We start from the raw sequence: 19,142 nt of genomic DNA on the forward strand, positions 1-19,142 counted from the left end.
CCTGGTGAATCTCCTCCACACCCTCTCCAGTACAATCATGTCCTTCTTATAGTGTGCCAACCAAAACTGCAATCTCACCTTGGTTCCACTGATAAATAAGTATCCTGCAAAGGATTTCAGTTGAAATTATAGTAAGAATCCTCTACTTTGGTTCTGGTAGTAATGAATGAACTATTTTTAAATGGAAGTAAATTCTAATTGGAGATTGAATATTCCATCAGAAAACATGTTAGAACATTCATTACAATCTTTAGTAATAAGATTAAAATATGTAAGTGGCACAACTGTGGCTGTAAGATTGGATTCTTAACACGAATGGCCTGCTCTCTGCCAGTCATATCATTACACTACAACAGTCTTATTTTATTGGAAAGAAGATTTTTAAAACCACTTCCATATGCATTTGATGCACAGGGGATCATGTATGTATGAATGAATGTGCTGTAAATGCAGGGAATGTTGGACAACTTACCATCAAATGCATTTACACTTCCAGGAACTTTTGGCAGGATTTAGGCTTGATAAGTAAATCCAGCTGCTTTTAGATGTCTATTCAATCTTTTTTAAAGAAAAATAGCTATTACAGATATTTTAACAAAAAGCAATAAAATATTTAAAAGAGTAAAAATACTGGAAAATCCCTTACAAAGGACTTGCAAAAAGCAATATGAAAAATAGCTTCATTATCACATAATTTAACAACTATTGCATTCTACATTTTTTTTACCATCAGGATTTAAGGTGGCTAATGTAGAAGCTGGTACATAGAGCTAACCATTTCTTATTCCATTGGACAGACCTTTTAAATGCTCTTAGCATAATCATTTAGCTTGCTAGGATATTTATTCCTTGTGTGAGGAGTAAGTAAATGTGCAAAGATAAGTACATTTTATTTGAGCTGAAATGTTTCTTCTGCTGAAACAATTCAATGTGAATGTTCTCATCTCCAATACAAATATTTCAGTAAAAGTTCTCTCAGTGACATTGCCCCCAGATTGCAAGTAGTGCTTGTAATTATTTATGTGCAGATGTTACAACAACTCCAGTTGAGAGCAGATGCAAAATTAAATATAAGAATACAAAAGATGCTGTGTGAGATGGGTATTCTATCTACTAACTTCACAAAAACTATAAATATTTCTGTTGAAAACATCTGGTGTACTTGCCCAGTAGATATGGGCTAAACTCACCACAGAGAGTTCGGGTTTGTCCATTATATTCTACATCCTCTTAATAGTGTAGTTAGTGTTATTCACTGCTGTTCAACCTCTCTGGCAGTGATATTTTACTGGACAAACGTGAAGTCTTATTTCTTCAGAGATTTTTTTTGCTGGAAATTCATTTAAAAATGTAATTAAAAGTTTATTTCTTCATTCTTAATTCAGTCTCTCTTTTCCTTTCCCTTTCTCTCTCTTTCTCTCCCTGATTTGACATTGAACCTTTCATTATAATTTACAGTTCCTTGTTTGGTACTTCTGCAGTTTATTGGTTAAAAAGGTACACAGTTATTTTCCCTATTCACTTGAATCCCAGATTCCCAATGATTTCCATCTCCCACTTCTAGTAACTCATAGAGCATAATATCACTGAAGCTAAGAGGAAAGGGCAAGTCTAAATATCAGCAAACACATTTCATTGGCCAATAATAGGAACATCTAGTTTGGGAGTGAAGCATTGATCTTCGAGGTTTATCCTTTGATGAATGCTTAGTTGGCTGATTTCTGCTGTTAAGGTGACATCTTTGGCTGAGAGGGGAGAAAAGTTAATTGATTTCCATTCCTCCTTGCTCTTCAGTGATCTTGCTGAAAAATTTGTACATGAATCCAGATGAAGATGAAATCAATTTTCATTGGGATGTATTCATAGCTAGAATTTGACATGTGTATGCTGTATAGTCTTGCATACGAGTTAGCCATACAATACTCCAGACACAGCAGATCTAAAATAAAAACAGAACCTATTGGAAGTATTTGCTTGGTTAGGCAGCAGCTGTGGAGACGAAAACAGAGTAAAAATTGCAAGTCAATGGCCTTTGTTCAGAGGTTATTATGAAAGATCATCAACTTGAAACACGAACTCTATTTCTCTTTTCATATTTGAATATTTTCAGCATTTTCTGCTTTATAACCTACTTTTCAATCTTTCCTCAGTATTTCCTCAGTCCTACATTGCACTCCAACTACCACCTTCATGTCCATTCACTCAACCTTTTTATATCTTCCAGTGAAAAAACAGTGAATTAAGGAGTTAGGAAAGCATAATAGGTTGTGGAAAAATCAGAGAAAGTGTTATGCAGATAGTTTGGAGCACAGTTGATGGATGGGGTGAAAGGAGAAGCAATTAACCTTAAAGAGACAGGAAAGGAGAATTTGGGAAATCGGTGTTTATGGATAGTCAAACATAGGAAGATCTGAGGGCTGGGAATGTTTTAGTAAGAGTAGGATTTGAATTAAATTTGAGATGTTGTCAGCATGTGGGCATTGTCAGCAAGGAAATAAAGATGGTTATTTGATGTGAGATAGATTTAGCAGTCATGTCAGTGGATGAGCTAGAGTAAGGAAATTATCCAGAAGAGTATTGTAGAAAGGTGGTGGAGAGCCTAATAAGGAATTCAACTGGGTCACAATTGTGGACAGTTTGAGACAGAGATCAGGAAAAGGAGTGGAATATAGATTGAGAGCAGATGCAGAAGCAAAAGAATACTGTTTAGGATGAGGAACGAAGACAATGGCTTCATTTTCCCCAGCAGGGAAACTTCCTAACTTCCTCCTGCTAGTTAACTTCCTTAGATAAGATAAGATATGTATTTATTAGTCACATGTACATCGAAACACACAGTGCAATGTGTCTTTTCCAGGAGGAAGTTAATATTTATTCAAGACTAATGTTGAAAAAGCAGTTTGACAGCATACAGGAATGGAGAGACAGCTGTTAAAATTACAAAAATTACGAACACAGTTGACATAACCAGAACAGTTATTACAAAAGACTATCAAAAATAAGAATTCATAGGAGATTGGCAGCTGAACCTCAGAGATAAATGATTGGAAAGGAAAATCCCAAAGTGGAATATAGGGACATGGGCAAAAAAATAAAGGAACAAAGAAAACTGGAAGAATTAATATAATGATATAAAAATAAGATATTCCATAGTTTAAAAGACTTTTAAGCTGTGCTGCATTTTAATGCATTCAGTGGTTTACTCTGTTATGTACACTTTCCATCAAACTGTTACTGCATATTTGTTTCCACACTTATTTGATGGGATCTCAGTGTTATTTGTTACAACAAAGTATGCAGAGAAGTCTATAAATAAATATTGCAAAAAGACTGTAACATGGTCAGTAAGAATCTAAGAAACTAAAATGTCTGAATTAGCACTAGGAGAGAAAAAAATGTGCTCATCTCTTTCTATAATTAAATAGACACTCCTAATATATGATTTAGGAAGAACTATTTTACTTTTAAACTTTCATAATACATTATTGTTGAGAATCAGATTGGAGTCAACATTCTTCTAAATGTTTCACTCTGTAGTTTGCATATATGCTTACTATTTTCCAGCTCTTATTTTGGAAAAAAAATCCTTGTTTCTGCAAAAGCTTACTGTAGGACCTTTTGATAAATGCTGGAGCTGCCTTCATGTTGCTTCCAACAGTGGTTGAAACAGAAGCTTTTAAATTATACTCAGCATGTCTGTATCAATTTAAGACATCTGGATACAGTGAGGTCATGTCAGTCATCACTAATAATATCTTGTGAGTGTTTCTGTTGGCAGACCTTAAGTCTTAATGGTGAAGGAACCATTTGCATTGTCTTGAATCAACAATAGTAGAGGGCAGGATTCAATCTCTTTGGTGATCTATTTCTTTACTACGATGCTACAAAGTTTTGGAGTATATATTAAAGCAAAAAAAAAGCCAACAACAACTGTTGGGGATATTAGCAAACACGAGGAATGCATTTGTATAGCAATTTTCTGTCTGCCAAAGAATGGTGCCTATATCAAATTCCCTGTGTCAATGTATGAGTTAAGTTGGCAGACCAGTGAATGTCACCCAAATGTGTTAAGCATTCGTGGGTTAATGCAATTAACAGTAATTTCCAGGCTACTCTCCATGGAAATTGGTTCAGTGCTTGGCTGATTCTGAACTGTTTTTTCTGTAACAGCAACTGCAGATTTTGTAGTGAGCTGAAGCCAGGCCAAATTTACTCCAGATCACGAGAAAAACCTTAAATAAGAAGTAAGGGTACAATTAATTTGGAACATATATTTTGATCAATTTTAGATGATATGGATCAGCTCAATTTATTAGTAGTACAGAATTACCCCACTCGAACCCCACATTGGGACCAATATAGACTATATCATGTTTTTTAAATATTATTCCAGATGACTTGGACCAATCTGAGTCTGTTAAATTAAGAATAGTTCTTTGCCGTGGAATCATCCCCCATGGGTCGAACTGAAACATGAATTCCTTGGAATAAGGGACATCCTAGAAATTAATGCCAAGTTTTTACACTGAATCATGCTGCACTTGGCAGTGGACTTCTTTAATTGTGTGCATGCGTGAATACTATGTCAGTAACACATCTGGAAAATAGTTCTCAAAGACGTTTGCTAGAGTATGTTTAAAGCTGTAATCCCAACTGAAACATTTCATTAATCTTTCATGATAAAATAGAAATTAGTGTTGAAAATAAATTTGAAAATGCTTAAAATTCCTCAATATTGAGCATTGAAACAAAATGAAGTCTAAAATGCTGGTCAGCTTTGGCGATCGATCCAGTGATCTTATTGGAACATTGTTCACCTTTTTCTAACAGGGGGAACTTGGACCAGATGGAAGCCGAGGTGCCAAAGGTTATCCTGGCAGGCAGGTGCAGTAAATCTTCTCGTGCCGTGCAGTTTAATACAGAAAAAAATGTTCATTTTGTAAAGTTTGTTTACTTAAGATTCTATTGAAACATCCAGAAGAACAGATTAGTGTATGGTGGTTGATCCTACATATAGCTTTCTGTTAAATATTTTTAAATCAGAAAATGAAATACTTGTTCAACTGGCTAATGACAATTGATTTTCTAATATCTTTCCTCATCTCAGGTGACACTCTTACAAACTCACAACACAAAATGTAAGATGAAAAAAAATTACCAGATTGTACTTGTAGTAAGATTCCCCAAAGAATTTCCTCCTAAATTATGATACAATAATGTAAAAAAATCAATCAAATTTCCCTCTGTACTATTTAATGGAGGCACAAAATAAATAAAGGAGCAGTTGCTTTAAACATTTTTGGACAACAGATGATCAAAATTATGTTGAGCATTCTTTATCGAATTATCATGCAAAGGTGTTGCAGAATCTGAAAAAAGTGCTCTTTGTTGCATGTCAGGTACAATACACTACTGACTGTGCCATTGCTCAGAGTAACTATATTTATTAAGGATCATCTGCTGTCCTTTGTTCTGGCTTTACTTCATTCCACTTGCACAAATGTTAGCCTAGATCATGCTCCTATTCAGCCTTTGCTTCTGGAGATAACTGACAAAAACATTGTGCAGGTCAGCATATTCCTGAATCCCACACGTCTGCCACTGGACTCAACGCTTAGTCCAGAGGGAGGAGCTCTGTTCTCCTTGGTATGATTGCATTCATTTGAATGGGGTCACCAATCTGAATGGAAAGGGTACGTGAAGGTAAGTGGTTTGTATTCTGTCTTTATTTTAATGAATTGTTGGTTATACAAGTTAAGTGTATTGTTAGGAAAAGTATATATTTTTTAAAAACTTCACTCTTTTAAAGTATTTAAATCTATTCAACTGATTATCAGAGCCATTTAAAAATGGTTAAGATTGCTTGTGACAGCATGAGCTGTCAAAAGGCCATCAGGTGGTCTGGGGGTAAGGCTTTAGGATCTGTTGTGTGAGGTGACCCTGCCTCACAGGACAGCTGGGGGAGCTAGACTGCCAGGTCTGTTGGACCTACAGATCCACGAAAGGTTAGCACAGCCAAGAGGATTGCATTGGATGGGGAAAGTATTGAGCAGAATATGCATGCTGGGTCAAACACAATTTGGTCAATTATATTAAATATCTGAAATTGTTATTGTGCCAAGTTCCAGCTTCTGAACTGGAAAAGTTCAAGATGATCCAACAATCTTTAGGGAAATCAGGGATGAAAATTAAATGCCATTGTGCCGGTGACACTCATATCCCAAGAATTAGTTATTGGATTGCTTTGTCATATCTATTAGTTATTAGTAAACTATTCAATGCACTTTACTCTGCATTCTGTATTGTTTTACCTTATATTACCCCAATGCACTGTGTAATGAATTGATCTGTAGGAACCGTATGCAAGACAAGTTTTTTCACTGTACCTCGGCACAAGTGACAATAATATTCCAATTCCAATGCACAATCATTTTAATTAATAAAAATGGTAACATTTCCCAATTTCAGCATTGATGAGAAACAACTGAATTAAATAATAATGATTTTAATAAGCCTTGTGTGAAGCAACTGTAATTCACGAGATGGATTTATTATCGTGGTAAAATTGGACTTTACATGTAGCGAACCTCATTTGGCAGGTGGTAGATTCTTCCAGGCCGCTGTAACTTTGCAGATTATTTTAGGCTTCTTTATGCATATGCATCAAAACCTATTAAAACAATTCATTTACTCAATTAACATAACCCAAGGTATAATAGATCTTAAGAAAAATGCAGTATTCAAACTGAGATACGAACCTGTGTTTTTATCTGGTCTATTACAGGCCCTCCCCTCCGTAGGATAAGAACGCCTGACTCATGGACACCTGCACATACAAATGAGCACTGATAAATAATGTTAACTTCAAATGAGAATTAGTCTTGAAACAAAAAGTCTATATGTAACCTCCCTGCAGTAATCAGATACCATTATCTTCTAAGAACACAGGCTGCCATTTTCACCATTGGAGGTCACTGAAGAGAATTGCTTTGGAAATGGACAAGCAATTGCTTCTATAGATACATATGCAATGATACCCTATTAAACAATGTAATAGCCATTGATAATTCAAACCCCTCAAAATCAGCTATCGAGCATGAGATGTCCTGATTCTGTGCCACTGTAACTGGGCAGGGGAAGACAATAAATAAATTTTCATGTTAATTGGCCCTCATCAACACCATTCGTTACCAAACCATGGAAGTGTGGTTACTGTATTGAGTGATATTGTGTATTTTCTGACTTATGGACAAGATTGAATATGGACATAAGTCGTTCATAATCCGGGGATAGCCTATAAATTGTTACTATTTACCAAATAACATACACTTCTGAATTTCTATTATACATATAATGATCAAAATATTAATCAAACTTCCAACTAGAAAATCTCCTATTCCTCCTCTAATCCTACTTTTTATTCTACTTCCTTATGGGAAAGGAATGTACAGCATCTGCCTAACTATCCCCATTCTATGGCTTAGTAATACAAACAGACACACACATTAGGAGCAAGAGTCTCTGCCAGCTTGTTCCGCCATTCAATCATGCCCAGTCTGATTGTAACATTATCTCCACATTTCCCACCTTCCCAATAATCTTTTACACCTTTGCTTATTTTGGGCCCCATATCTAAGGAAACATGTGCTGGCTCTGGAGAGGGTCCAGAGGAGGTTCACAGGAATGATCTCGGGAATGAAAGGGTTGGCGTATGTGGAGCGTTTCATGGTTCTGGGCCTGTACTCGATGGAGTTCAGAAGAACGAGGGTGGATCTCATTGAAACCTACCGAATACTGAAAGGATTGGATGTGGAGAAGATGTTTCCATTACTAGGAAAGTCTAGGATATGATGCCAGAGCCTCAGAATAAAGGGATAGCTCTTTAGAACTGAGATAAGCAGCAATTTCTTTAACCAGATGGTGATTCTGTAGAATTCGTTGTCACAGAGGGCTATGGAGGCCAAGTCATTGGATGTATTAAAGGCTGAGATTGATAGATTCTTGATTGGTAAAGGGGTTAAGGGTTATGGGGAGAAGGCAGGAGAATGGGATTGAAAAAAAAAATCAGCTATGATTGAATGATGGAGCAGACTCGATGGGCTGAATGGCCTAATTCTGCTCCTATATCTTATGGTCTTATCTACCTCTGCTTAAAATATTAAAATACACTGCTTCCACTGCCATTTGTGGAAAACAATTCTAAAGACTTACAACCATCTGAAAGAAAAAATAGTGCCACACGTCTCTCTTAAATGAATGACCCCATATTTATAAACAGTGACCCGTAGTTCTAGATTATCCCAAAAGGAGAAACATCTGCTCCCTCTATAGCCCTATCATGATTTCTCAGGTTTTTGTGTATTTCCTCTGACTCTTGAAAACTCCAGCAGACACAAGCATAGCCTTTTCTCATAAGACCAGGACCTGAATTGGGTGAAAGCTGATTTCAATATAAGACAGAAACTGGCAAAAGTGAACTATAAACAGCTACTTACTAGTATCTTTACATGTGACAAATGAAAGTCATTCAAATAGGAAATAGTGAGAATTCAGGGCCAATGTGATCCTGTAATGGTGAAAGGTAAGACCAACAAGTCTGAAGAACACTGAATGTCAAGGAATATGGAGGGTTAAAAAATAAAAAGGTATCTAATGGCAGATTTAGAAAATTGAAAACAGTGGAGACCCTTCAGGAGTATAGAATGTGTTTAGGCTCATTAAAAAACTAATTAAGAGGTTGAAGTGGGGGCTCGAAACAGCACTGGTGGGCGAGATTAAGGAAAGTCTCAAACCACTTTGTAAGTATATTAAGGAGGGGATGATAACCAGGTGGCAATCCGTGCATGGGGCCAGAGAATGTAGGATCTTAAATGGATATTTTCCATTTTATTCACTGTGGAAAAAGACATTGTAGATGGAGAATTCAGGGTGGGTAACGGTGGAATTCTAGAACAAATTACAATCCAAAAGGTTGGGGTATCAGATGTCTTAGCAGATGTGCAGATCAATAAAATCCCAGAGCCTGATGCAATGTATCAAAGCTTTCATAGGAGATCAAGGAGGAGAATGCTGAAGCTCTGACAGAGGTCTACAAATCTTCTCTGGCCACAGAGGAGAGGTGCTAGATGACTGAGGATAGCAAATGTGGTATCTTTATTTGAGATGGGCAAAAGGTTACAAGATGGGCAAATATTACAGGCTGATGAGTCCAACATTAGTTGTAGGGATATCGATGGAAAAAAGTTCTGAGCAACAGGATTAATCTGCACTTGAAGAGGTGGAAAATGATCAGAGGTTATCACCATGGCTTTGCTAATGGGAAATTCTGTCTGATTAATTTATCTGATTTTTTAGAGGACATGACTAAATGTGCTGATGAGGGTGGTGTGGTTGATGTAGTCAACATAGATTAGTAAGGCCTTTGACAAAGTCCTATATGGGAGACAAGTCCAAAAGGTAAGAATGCATATGATACAAGGCAAATGGCATCTTGGCAAATTGGATCCAAAATTAGATTGATGATAGGAGGCAGAGGTTTGTTTTTCTGAGGGGAAGCTTGTGACCAGTAATATACCATAGAGATCAATGCTGGGATCTGAACAATCTGGATGTGAAAGTTGGAGGTATGAACAGTAAGTTCACAGATGACATGAAGATTAGTAGTATGGCCTACAGCGAGCTGGTCCTCTGCGACAGAAGGATATTGATGAGTTGGTAAATTGGCAGATGGAATTTAATAGAATTTTGGAAGGATACACACAATGAATGCTTGGATACTAGAAAGTACAGAGGAAGAGAGAGACCTTAGTGTGTATGTCCACGGATCCCTGAAGGCACCAGGACAGGTAGATAAGGTGGTTAAGAAGGCATACGGGATACTTGCCTTCATTGGCTGAGGCATAGAATTTAAGAGCAGGGTGATAATGATATAACTATAAAAAACTTTATGGAGATATAAGAGTCTGCAGATGCTGGAATCTGGAGAAACACACAAAACGCTGGAGGAAATCAACAGGTCAGGCAGCATTTATGGGGGGAAATGGACAGTCAATGTTTTGGGTTGAGACCTTCCTTTTGAAACCACCCCTTACCTTCACTTTTTTATACTGGTTATCTCTCCTCTATCTTTCAGTCCAGATGAAGGGTCTTGACCCGAAATGTTGACTGTCTATTTCCCTCTATAGATGCTGCCTGACCCGCTGAGTTCCTCTAGTGTTTTGTGTGTTGCTAAATAAAACATTAGTTAGACCACAGCTAGACTACTGTGTGCAGTTCTGTTCATCACACTGTGGGTAGGATGTATTTGAACCGGAAAAGAAAAAGAAGTGATTCATCAGAATGTTGCCTGGATGGAGCATTTCTATTATCCGACGTGATAGGCTGGATTTGTTTTCTTTAGAATATCGGAGGCTAAGGGGGAACTCTATACTCTATCTATGCTTTAATAGGTTGAAAATTGGAGGTTAGTAAACAGAGGAGATAAACCACAGCCCCAAAAAACTACAGCTCCAGATTTCTCTTAGATTGCATGTGTTGTTCTATTAATTACAGAAACATTCCACAATGTTCTGCAGTCCTTGAAATGGAAGCAATAATTTGAAAAAAATGGTATTAAAGTATAGAGTCATACAGTATGGAAACAGGCCCGTTGGCCCAACTGGTCCATGCCGACTAAGGTTTCCTTCTGAGCTAGTCCCATTTGTCCATGTTTGGCCCATATCCCTCTAAACCTTTACTATCCATGTACCTGTCCAAGTACCATTTAAATGTTGATACATAGAGAGACGCATGAGATTGCAGATGCTGGAATCTGGAGCAAAAAACAACTGGTGGAGGAACTCAGTGGGTCAGGCAGCATCTGTGGATACTGAATTCCTGTAGCAATTTGTTTTTAGTATTGACAGTGCGAAACTTTGGAAAATCTTTGCATAGATTATTACAGAGAAAATCAAAGACCTGCAGATGCTGAAATCTGAAATAAAAATAGAAAATGATGGATATACTCCATTGGTCATTAAGCATCTGTGGAAAGAGAAACAGACCAGAATTGGGAAAGTAAGGAAAATGAAAAGAGGGATGGGAAAAGGAAATGTCTCTTATATAGTGAGACCAGGGTTGCTGAGGTGATTCCATTGTTCACTGAGTTGTCTGGTTGATAGATTGATGAGGGCAATTAGAGAGAGCAGAAAAACAAAAGGACACATAAAAGCTATGAAATGCAGGTCAGAGTTATTGCAAAATTCTGAAACCAGAAGGAGAATGCTGGAAATGTCCAGAGATGAAGAAGTACCTTAGGGGAGAAAAGCTGAATAAATATGTATAACATTACAGCAGAATTGGTGAGAAAAAGAATGTTATTTGACATTGTTGAATTCGATATTGAGTCCTGAAGGCTGCAATGTGCCCAGATGGAAGATGAGATGCTGTCCTGTAAAGTACAGTGCACAAAGCCACAGACAACTAGGTCAGAGTGGGAGTGGAATGGAGAATTAAAGTGGCAGGCAGCTGGAAACTTAACGTCACTCCTGCAGACTGAACAGAGATACTCTGCAAAGTGATTACCTGAGCTGTGTTTGGTTTCTTCTCTGATGACCAAATCATGAGCACTGAAAGCAATACAGCAGGTTGGAATATGCACAAGTCAGTTACAACTTCACCTGGATTAAGGAAAAAAATAAGAGATGTTGCATTATTTTCACAAGAAATTTGCCTGAAATTCTATGTGATATGTGAAATCATAAGGATTTACACTAGAAGAACCATGTTGTTTTAATTTTATACACTGAGCTATTTCAGTTTCTTTTAGTAAAAGTCACCCTCCAGATCATTAGAATTAATGGTTCTTTCGGATGATTCTTTACAATATTCTATACAATTCTATAGCCAGCTAATAGAATGAAGTATTATTTATTTGTTTCAGACACTATTAACTGCAAAGGTTTCAGGGACTTTACTATCTGTACAATAAAACAAAAAGATACATTGCAGGCAAGACCAATTGATATTTCCCTTATCAGTTGTGTTAATGCAACAATGATTTACCATTACCATCCTTTCTTGGTCACATATTACATATGTTTATTGTTTTGGTATTACTGTTGTCAAAACTTTAGTTTAATCATGAAAGTTAAAGTTGACAGGTATGCTGCTGCAGTAAGAAAGTCACTTTCAGAAATATCAATGTGACTTTTTGTCTTTAAACTGTTGTAGAAGTAGGAGTTTCCTATTACAAATGTCTCAACTTATACCAAAAGAAGACTCAAGTGAAATAAATCCTGCTTAGTCCATCAGTCTTTCCTTCTACTTGTACAACTTATCCAGTAAGATATGTATTTGCCTGAAGGAATACTCACCTTATATTCCAGATGTAATCAAGTAAAATACCAGCATTCATGCTTGTAAGTTCATTGTCAGCTTGTAAACTCATTGTCAGCATTGAAGTGCTGATCACCTCATTACATAATTCTCACTCTTTCTATTCCCAGCTGTAGAGGGCCATCATGCCTCCTCCATCTGTCCTCATAAAGTATTTATCAAGTTCTTTTTCAAGGAGTTCATCATCTCAGTCTAACTATGTTTGCTATGATTCCATACCACATATTCCATTAGATTTTCTGGTAATTAGTGAGTTTTTGGGCCATGCTGTTTATTCTGGTATGGTCCTGAGGAAATATCTTCCATAGGCTGACCCCCAGCGAATTGGGAAGGCCCAACATAGTGCAGGATCTCCACAAGTATGAGTGCTTGAGTCTGCCTCCAAAATGGTTTTAACAGCAGGTGAGGCCCCACCCCTAGCCTCACTGGCTTTCAAAGCTGTCACTGTATTGGAATGTTGTGAATGTCTCAATTAAAACATTCAGACTAATTTAAATATAAAATAACATATTTTAAATTAATTTGAAAATTTTAAAATTAAAATACTAAGGGAACACTTTCACACACCTAAAATTAAATAAATGTATTTAAAGTAACTAAATGATATCAAATATAGAAGTATATATACCATTCAATGGGTAGCCTGCTTACTCCCATTGATTCCACTAGATCCACTGTACTTGCACTAGTGTGGGCTCGGGGCAGATTTCCCAGCTCAGGAATTAGAAAGCTTGAGGATCCTGTGCAGCCCCATTGGAATCCCTGAGGAGTCCACCTGTCTAGCCCAGGTGTTATAAGGCCAAAGTTAAACAAAGTGAAAGGTGAACTTTTGCCTGTACTCAGTAGTCCTGTGATTCTGTCCAGTTAAGAACTTAAAAACCAGCAGCTTGGAATAAATCTGGGGGCTTTTCAGTGTAAGATCTGTCCCTTTCATTCACCAAGGAAGAAAATAGTTTCATTCTCCAGTCACAAGTTAATTTTAGTCCTTTATCATTTTATTGTTTTTTCATAATACAAATTATACAGTGGAAGAACACCAGTGCCTGCCCTGGACATCCCACTCCCCAGTACCACCAGCTCCTTGACAGGGTTTCCCTTCCCCAATGCCTCTGATGTACCTGGCTTCTTCTAGGGTTTATTCCTGTGGAATGTAGATGACAGCCTTTTGCTGCTTGAAAATCTGCTCCTAACGATGTATCAGATAGTGATTTCTGACTGGTTCAATGTGGGTCTGATCCTGAAAGTTGTGATCACTCTCAGGGCCTTGGCATGTGAACTTATTCTTGCTTACCCATCCTCAAGAACCCCCCACTAGGGTCCCCCTGCCACCTGCACCTACCTACGAATAGATCTCATCACAAATTAAAATTGAGGCTATTATTTCTGAAATTTTTTTTTGAACATGTTTTTCTTTTACAGGGTTTACCAGGGCCAGTAGGAAAACGTGGACCTAAAGGAATAAGGGTAAGTGACTATGTGGCATCCATCTATTGGTTTTCCATGGTCCTGCCAAATGGGTGCTAAAAATATTTCATTGATTAACTAGATTTGTTGTGTTAACTGGATAACACTGATCCAAAGGACATTTGATGATCTTAAAAAGAAGCATTAATTCAAATTGAGTAAACAACATCTATTGATTTGGAAAAGTTCTTTATTCTGTCTGAGGTTCCCAAACTATTAATAGATGGAACCTAAACAATATCAATTGGGAGTTTTTTTAAATGTTTTTGTTACTGGTTAGCAACTCTTTTGGCCCCATTGCACACATACATGATAGACTTAATGCTACACTATCACCACTTCTTTAATTTATTTATTCTTCTTTATTTCCTGATAGTAAACAAGTTTTAAGAAAATCTGTAATCTTACACAACCTGAAGGTGTACAATCCTAAACACTACTTCTAGAGGCAATCTTCAAAGATAAATATGTTAGTAAAACTTTCCTCTTTTTACCATCATTGAGGCTTATGCCTCAATGCCATTTAACTGGGAAACTTTCACAGGGATGAAGAGCAAAAAGCAAATTGCTGAAGGAACTCACTGGGTCAGGCAGCATCTTTGAAGGCATCTGTGCAGACTCAGTCCAGGTGCAGATCACGATCTGAAATGTCAGCAATCCCTTTGCCTCCACAGATGCTCCCTGATGCACTTGAGTTCCTCCAGCAGCTTGTTTTTTGTTTCAGATCCCAGCATCTGCTGTCTTTCATGTCTCCATTTCACAGGGATGATACCTCTTTAAGACGATTTGACATTACATTGAGAACGTTAAGCACATTGAGAGTGTTATGCTCTTAACCTTCTTAATTCCACTGATTTGCATGTGGTAAATTACATTCCTGATGCTTCAATTTGATTTTCTCAATGTGAAATGTTCTGGCCACAAACTGTATTCAGTTGTTGTCATGTTCGTGTAATGATGAATTATATGCAAACTCAAGAGTTTTCAACATGTCAAACCCAATATTATGTGTGCTATGACACCTACCATGGAATATGGTGATGACTGCTGCCATCAATATCTGTTCACGTGTTGACATGAAGTGATTGCATATTAAATATATCTGGGTTCTTCGTCAAGACTTTTTGATACTATCTGCAACTAATTCACTGGACTTTGAAGAGTGTAGCCAATACCACTGAAGCACTTCAAGAAATTGGCAGTACCCAATTCCGTGCTAAATGACCTAATGCCAACAAAATATCTGAATACGGGAGTGGCTAAGTATAGTGTTAGTATCCTCAGTAAAGACTAGCATTCCCTCACCAAGTAGTTCTGTAACAAATTGCATAACTGAGTTTCCCAGCATCTTGTTTATTTGACATTTTGAACAGGTTTCTCGAACGAAGAGCTGAAAAGGGAAACATTATGCTGGATTGGGCTTGTTCTGGGCCACTGCTTGCCCCAGGCCTTTTCTAATGCTACTACTGATCAGAGGCATATAAAAACTGTTGAAATATATTTTAAATAAGCTTAAAAAAAGAATTATTAGAAGTACATTTGCTTCAAAACCGGTATGAGAGGTTATTTAACAACATTAAGATTATGTTAAATGAGACAGAAAACACACCACATACCTTTTCAAGCAAGACAGGTGATGCTATTTAAATGCATGGGGTTGTGATACATACATGAGCTATCCCTGGTGTAAATTGGAGTGGCTGAATTAGAGATGCATCTGGCTGCTCATCTCACTATGCTTGTGACTCAGGTATCTGACCTCCAACTTGTTCCTGACTTCCTCATTACAATATATATGAAAGGAGGTCATGGACAAGCTGATCCATGCATTGCAGTTTGTGTTTCTCTGTGGATCAATTGATATAAATTAGTATATTGTAGTTTGCTGTTTGTGAACTTGCAAAGGGATTTTCTGGACACTAAACTTAACCACATTCACTTTCATGTGCTTTGCCATCCTGCTTTACCATCTAAGTTGTTAAATTCAGTTTTCAGGATCACAGTAGTCAGCGCAAGTTATCTCTTCCCCAATCATATTCAGTCTCTCATGACCCAACTTTGAGTTGCTGCAGCTCATCTACAGATTTACATTTGCATGCCTTTTATAAGCAGATGACTGGCTTCTGGCCAGGAAATAAAGGCTGCAGCATCTTCCAGAATTTTTATTTTCTAATCCGAAGGAGAAACCTCAGCTGATTCCATTCCAGAGTTGTGCCTCCACTCTGGTTTGCTGTTGTGTTGTGTGGTCTCAGTAAAGAGGCAATTGTTTCACAAAAAAAACTCTCTTCCATATTTACGTTTTGATGTTAACCATGCTTGCACAACTTTCAATCCTTGTGGAAAATCTTTGCCAACTGTGCCTATTTTGTGACTAATGTCAATCCTATGCATTGATTCTGATATGAAGATTCAACTCCATCCACCACCAATAAAATAAAATGTTGCAAGTACTCAACAGGTCTTACATCATCTGAAGGGGAGAGAAATAGGGTTGACTTTCATCATCCTCTATAATGATTAAATATATTTTCTTGTTCCTGTTGAGTAATATTGTGGATGGGGTATTTGTGTGGGAAGTGTGCATATGGAAGTAATGCACTGCAACAAAAATTTCATTCCATCCTTCTTTGGAGAAATTTGTGCTGATACTTGATCATCTAACAAGCATGTTGTGATTACCTACTTTCATCTGAATAGGCAATCCGTTGTTTCCTTGTCTCCCTTTTGTTTTGCTATTCTCAGCATTGTGTAAAGCTGCATGAGTTCCAGAGATGTTTCATTCATCAGTTCTATGCCATTCTGCACAGCATGACACACATCATTTTTCTATTGACGTTCATTAATTCTGTCTTTCAGTGTATTGGTTAGAACTGGATTGTTCACTCCATAACTTGGATGCTTACATAGAATCTGACTATTTTTTTGAGAAATGCTGTTCCTTGAAGGATGTGAGCACAATGTTCCAGAATTATTATGGATATCAATAACGTGGCATATAAATTGGATCGTCCATTGCTCTCTCCCCAGCTCAGTTAAGAGTTACTTTACAGGAAACTTTTAAAACAAATGCTCATCAACTATACTTATTATAGAAAAACTACAGCACAATTCAGGCCCTTCGGCCCACAAAGCTGTGCCGAACATGTCCCTAACCTAGAAATTATTAGGCTTACCCATAGCCCTCTATTCTACTCAGCTCCATGTACCTATCTAACAGTCTCTTGAAAGACCCTATCGTATCTGCCTCCACCACCATTTCCGGCAGTCCATTCCATGCACTATGTATCGACTGAAAGAATCTTTACATTTCAAAGCAATTCTGATTTGATTCAGAAACCCTGGGCAATTCACATTTGGCCTCTAATATTTATATCAGCTTAGGAGGTAAATTTTACTGTTTCTTATCCGGTTGCCACTTGGCAAGTTTCAGGCAGTGAGTGGGAAGTGAATGTTAAGAAAACCTGTATTGCATTCATTCTTCAAAGGACAGGTATCCTTGAACCATTGTAGATGCATCCTGCTGCTCCATCAGGACTATCAGAGAATACATTCAGTGAAATATCTACCCCTCCAGGGATCTTATAGTTGAAACAAACTGAATCATCAAGGATATAGCTTACATATATTGAATGACAGAAGGAGCAACAGCAAATTATTTATGGGCAACATTCCTGACACATTATGTCACAACATCAAAATGTTTTGATGGCATGTTGTTGCTTGTTTTTTTTTTCTGTCTAGGTTACCTCACCAAAGAATAAACTCTTTACAGTGGTGTGTGAATAATGTTTTCAATTTGAAGAAGCAGGAAGATCCAACAAGATTTGTAATCCACCAGTAAAGATGAAGGGTCTCAACACAAAGTGTTGACTGTCCATGTCCCTCCACAGATGCTGCCTGACCCGCTGAGTTCCTCCATCAACTTGTTTTTTTTTTGCTTTGTAATCCACTTTGTTTTTAAAAAGTTAAGAAGGAACCTGTCATGGTTCCGAGTGCTGGCCCTCGATTTGGCTCCATTGATGGTGCCTTGTTGTGCAGCACATAGATTCCATGCATTACTAATCACATAATGACACACACCTGAGCCCCATCAGGAGACTAGTATAAGAACCCTGGTTTCACTAGCACTAGTTGCCAGAGTATTGGTCAATCTTTGGGTATACTTTGTCTCCTGGCTGCTTAGAGCTGGCAACTCTAGAGCAGTCCTGGTTTCGCTGTTTTTCCTAAGATATCCTGTTTCCATGTCGGGACTCTGCCTCAGAGCCCTAAGGCGAGATTCCTCCTGGTTGCCGCCTGCGTTCGGTTCCAAGGAAGCATCCCGACTCCAGTCTCGTCCCAGTGTTCTGCATTTGGGTTCTCCGTGAGCTCGCTCTTCGTTTGACACTGTGACAGAACTTTTAAATATTCCTGCTTAATCCTCTTCATTAACGGTGCCTACTGACTGCACTTCCTGGTGAACTATTTTGATGTCATGCACTTACCTTGTCCACATCCAGGAAGTCTTGTTGGCCAAGATCGTCTTAGAACCAAACAGCTAGTCTCTGAGCAGTGCCAAGGCCTAATGCATTGTTATCAAGACATTAGGGTGGGCCAGAATTTTGCTGACATTTGGAGACATTTAAAATGATTAAAAATAAAATATTTGTCAAAAGAATTCACAAAATAAAAAATGAAATCGCTTAAAATACTCTTTAATAATTAATAACTGCAAACACAATTGTAGAAATTTAACTTTTTCAACTTCCACGTTGTTGTAAAATCTGCATTGAAATGAATATGTTCACAGATCCTGTGCCAGGTCTAATCTGCCACAGGATCTTCAAGTAGGTTTCCCCAGCAGAAATCTGAGGGAATTCCAGCAAACACCCACTTCATCACTGGAGTTCATGCAGAGTCCAGCATCAGAGCACAGGCAGGAAATCACCATAGGAGCTCGGCCAATAAGTTGCTGGCACTTATGAGGATGAATGCCAGCAGTTCTCTGTAGAACTGCTGGAAAAACCATCAAAATCTGGCCTATGAATACATTTTCCATGGTTAAAATCCAGAATCAGCAAAATACTCTTAATATTAAACTGCATTTAGGATTAGGAATTTATATTTGAGGATATTATCTAGTTCTTAGCTTAAAATGTTAGTCCAAATCTCTGAAGAGAAGTTTACTAATTAAAGAATTGGTGTTATACTAGTTTGTCTTTCCACTGCTGTTGATAACCAATACATCCTGTTCTCTAAAATGAGTTATTTAAATTTACTTGCCTCCATTGTAAATGCTGCTGGGTGTCTCACACTATAAGGAGGCA

General features: G+C 37.6%; 1 protein-coding gene across 1 annotated transcript in view; it reads left to right on the forward strand.

Annotated features, from left to right (window-relative positions):
• Positions 1-19,142, forward strand: part of col27a1b (collagen, type XXVII, alpha 1b) — a 425,030-nt gene that overhangs the window by 130,836 nt on the left and 275,052 nt on the right. The window contains exons 9-10 of the mRNA XM_052036787.1: positions 4,831-4,884; positions 13,795-13,839. Of these exons, the coding sequence (XP_051892747.1) occupies positions 4,831-4,884; positions 13,795-13,839 (99 nt within the window). The remainder of the gene's footprint in view (positions 1-4,830; positions 4,885-13,794; positions 13,840-19,142) is intronic.

This window comes from Pristis pectinata, chromosome 23 (assembly GCF_009764475.1).
Source record: "Pristis pectinata isolate sPriPec2 chromosome 23, sPriPec2.1.pri, whole genome shotgun sequence".
Taxonomy (NCBI): domain Eukaryota; kingdom Metazoa; phylum Chordata; class Chondrichthyes; order Rhinopristiformes; family Pristidae; genus Pristis; species Pristis pectinata.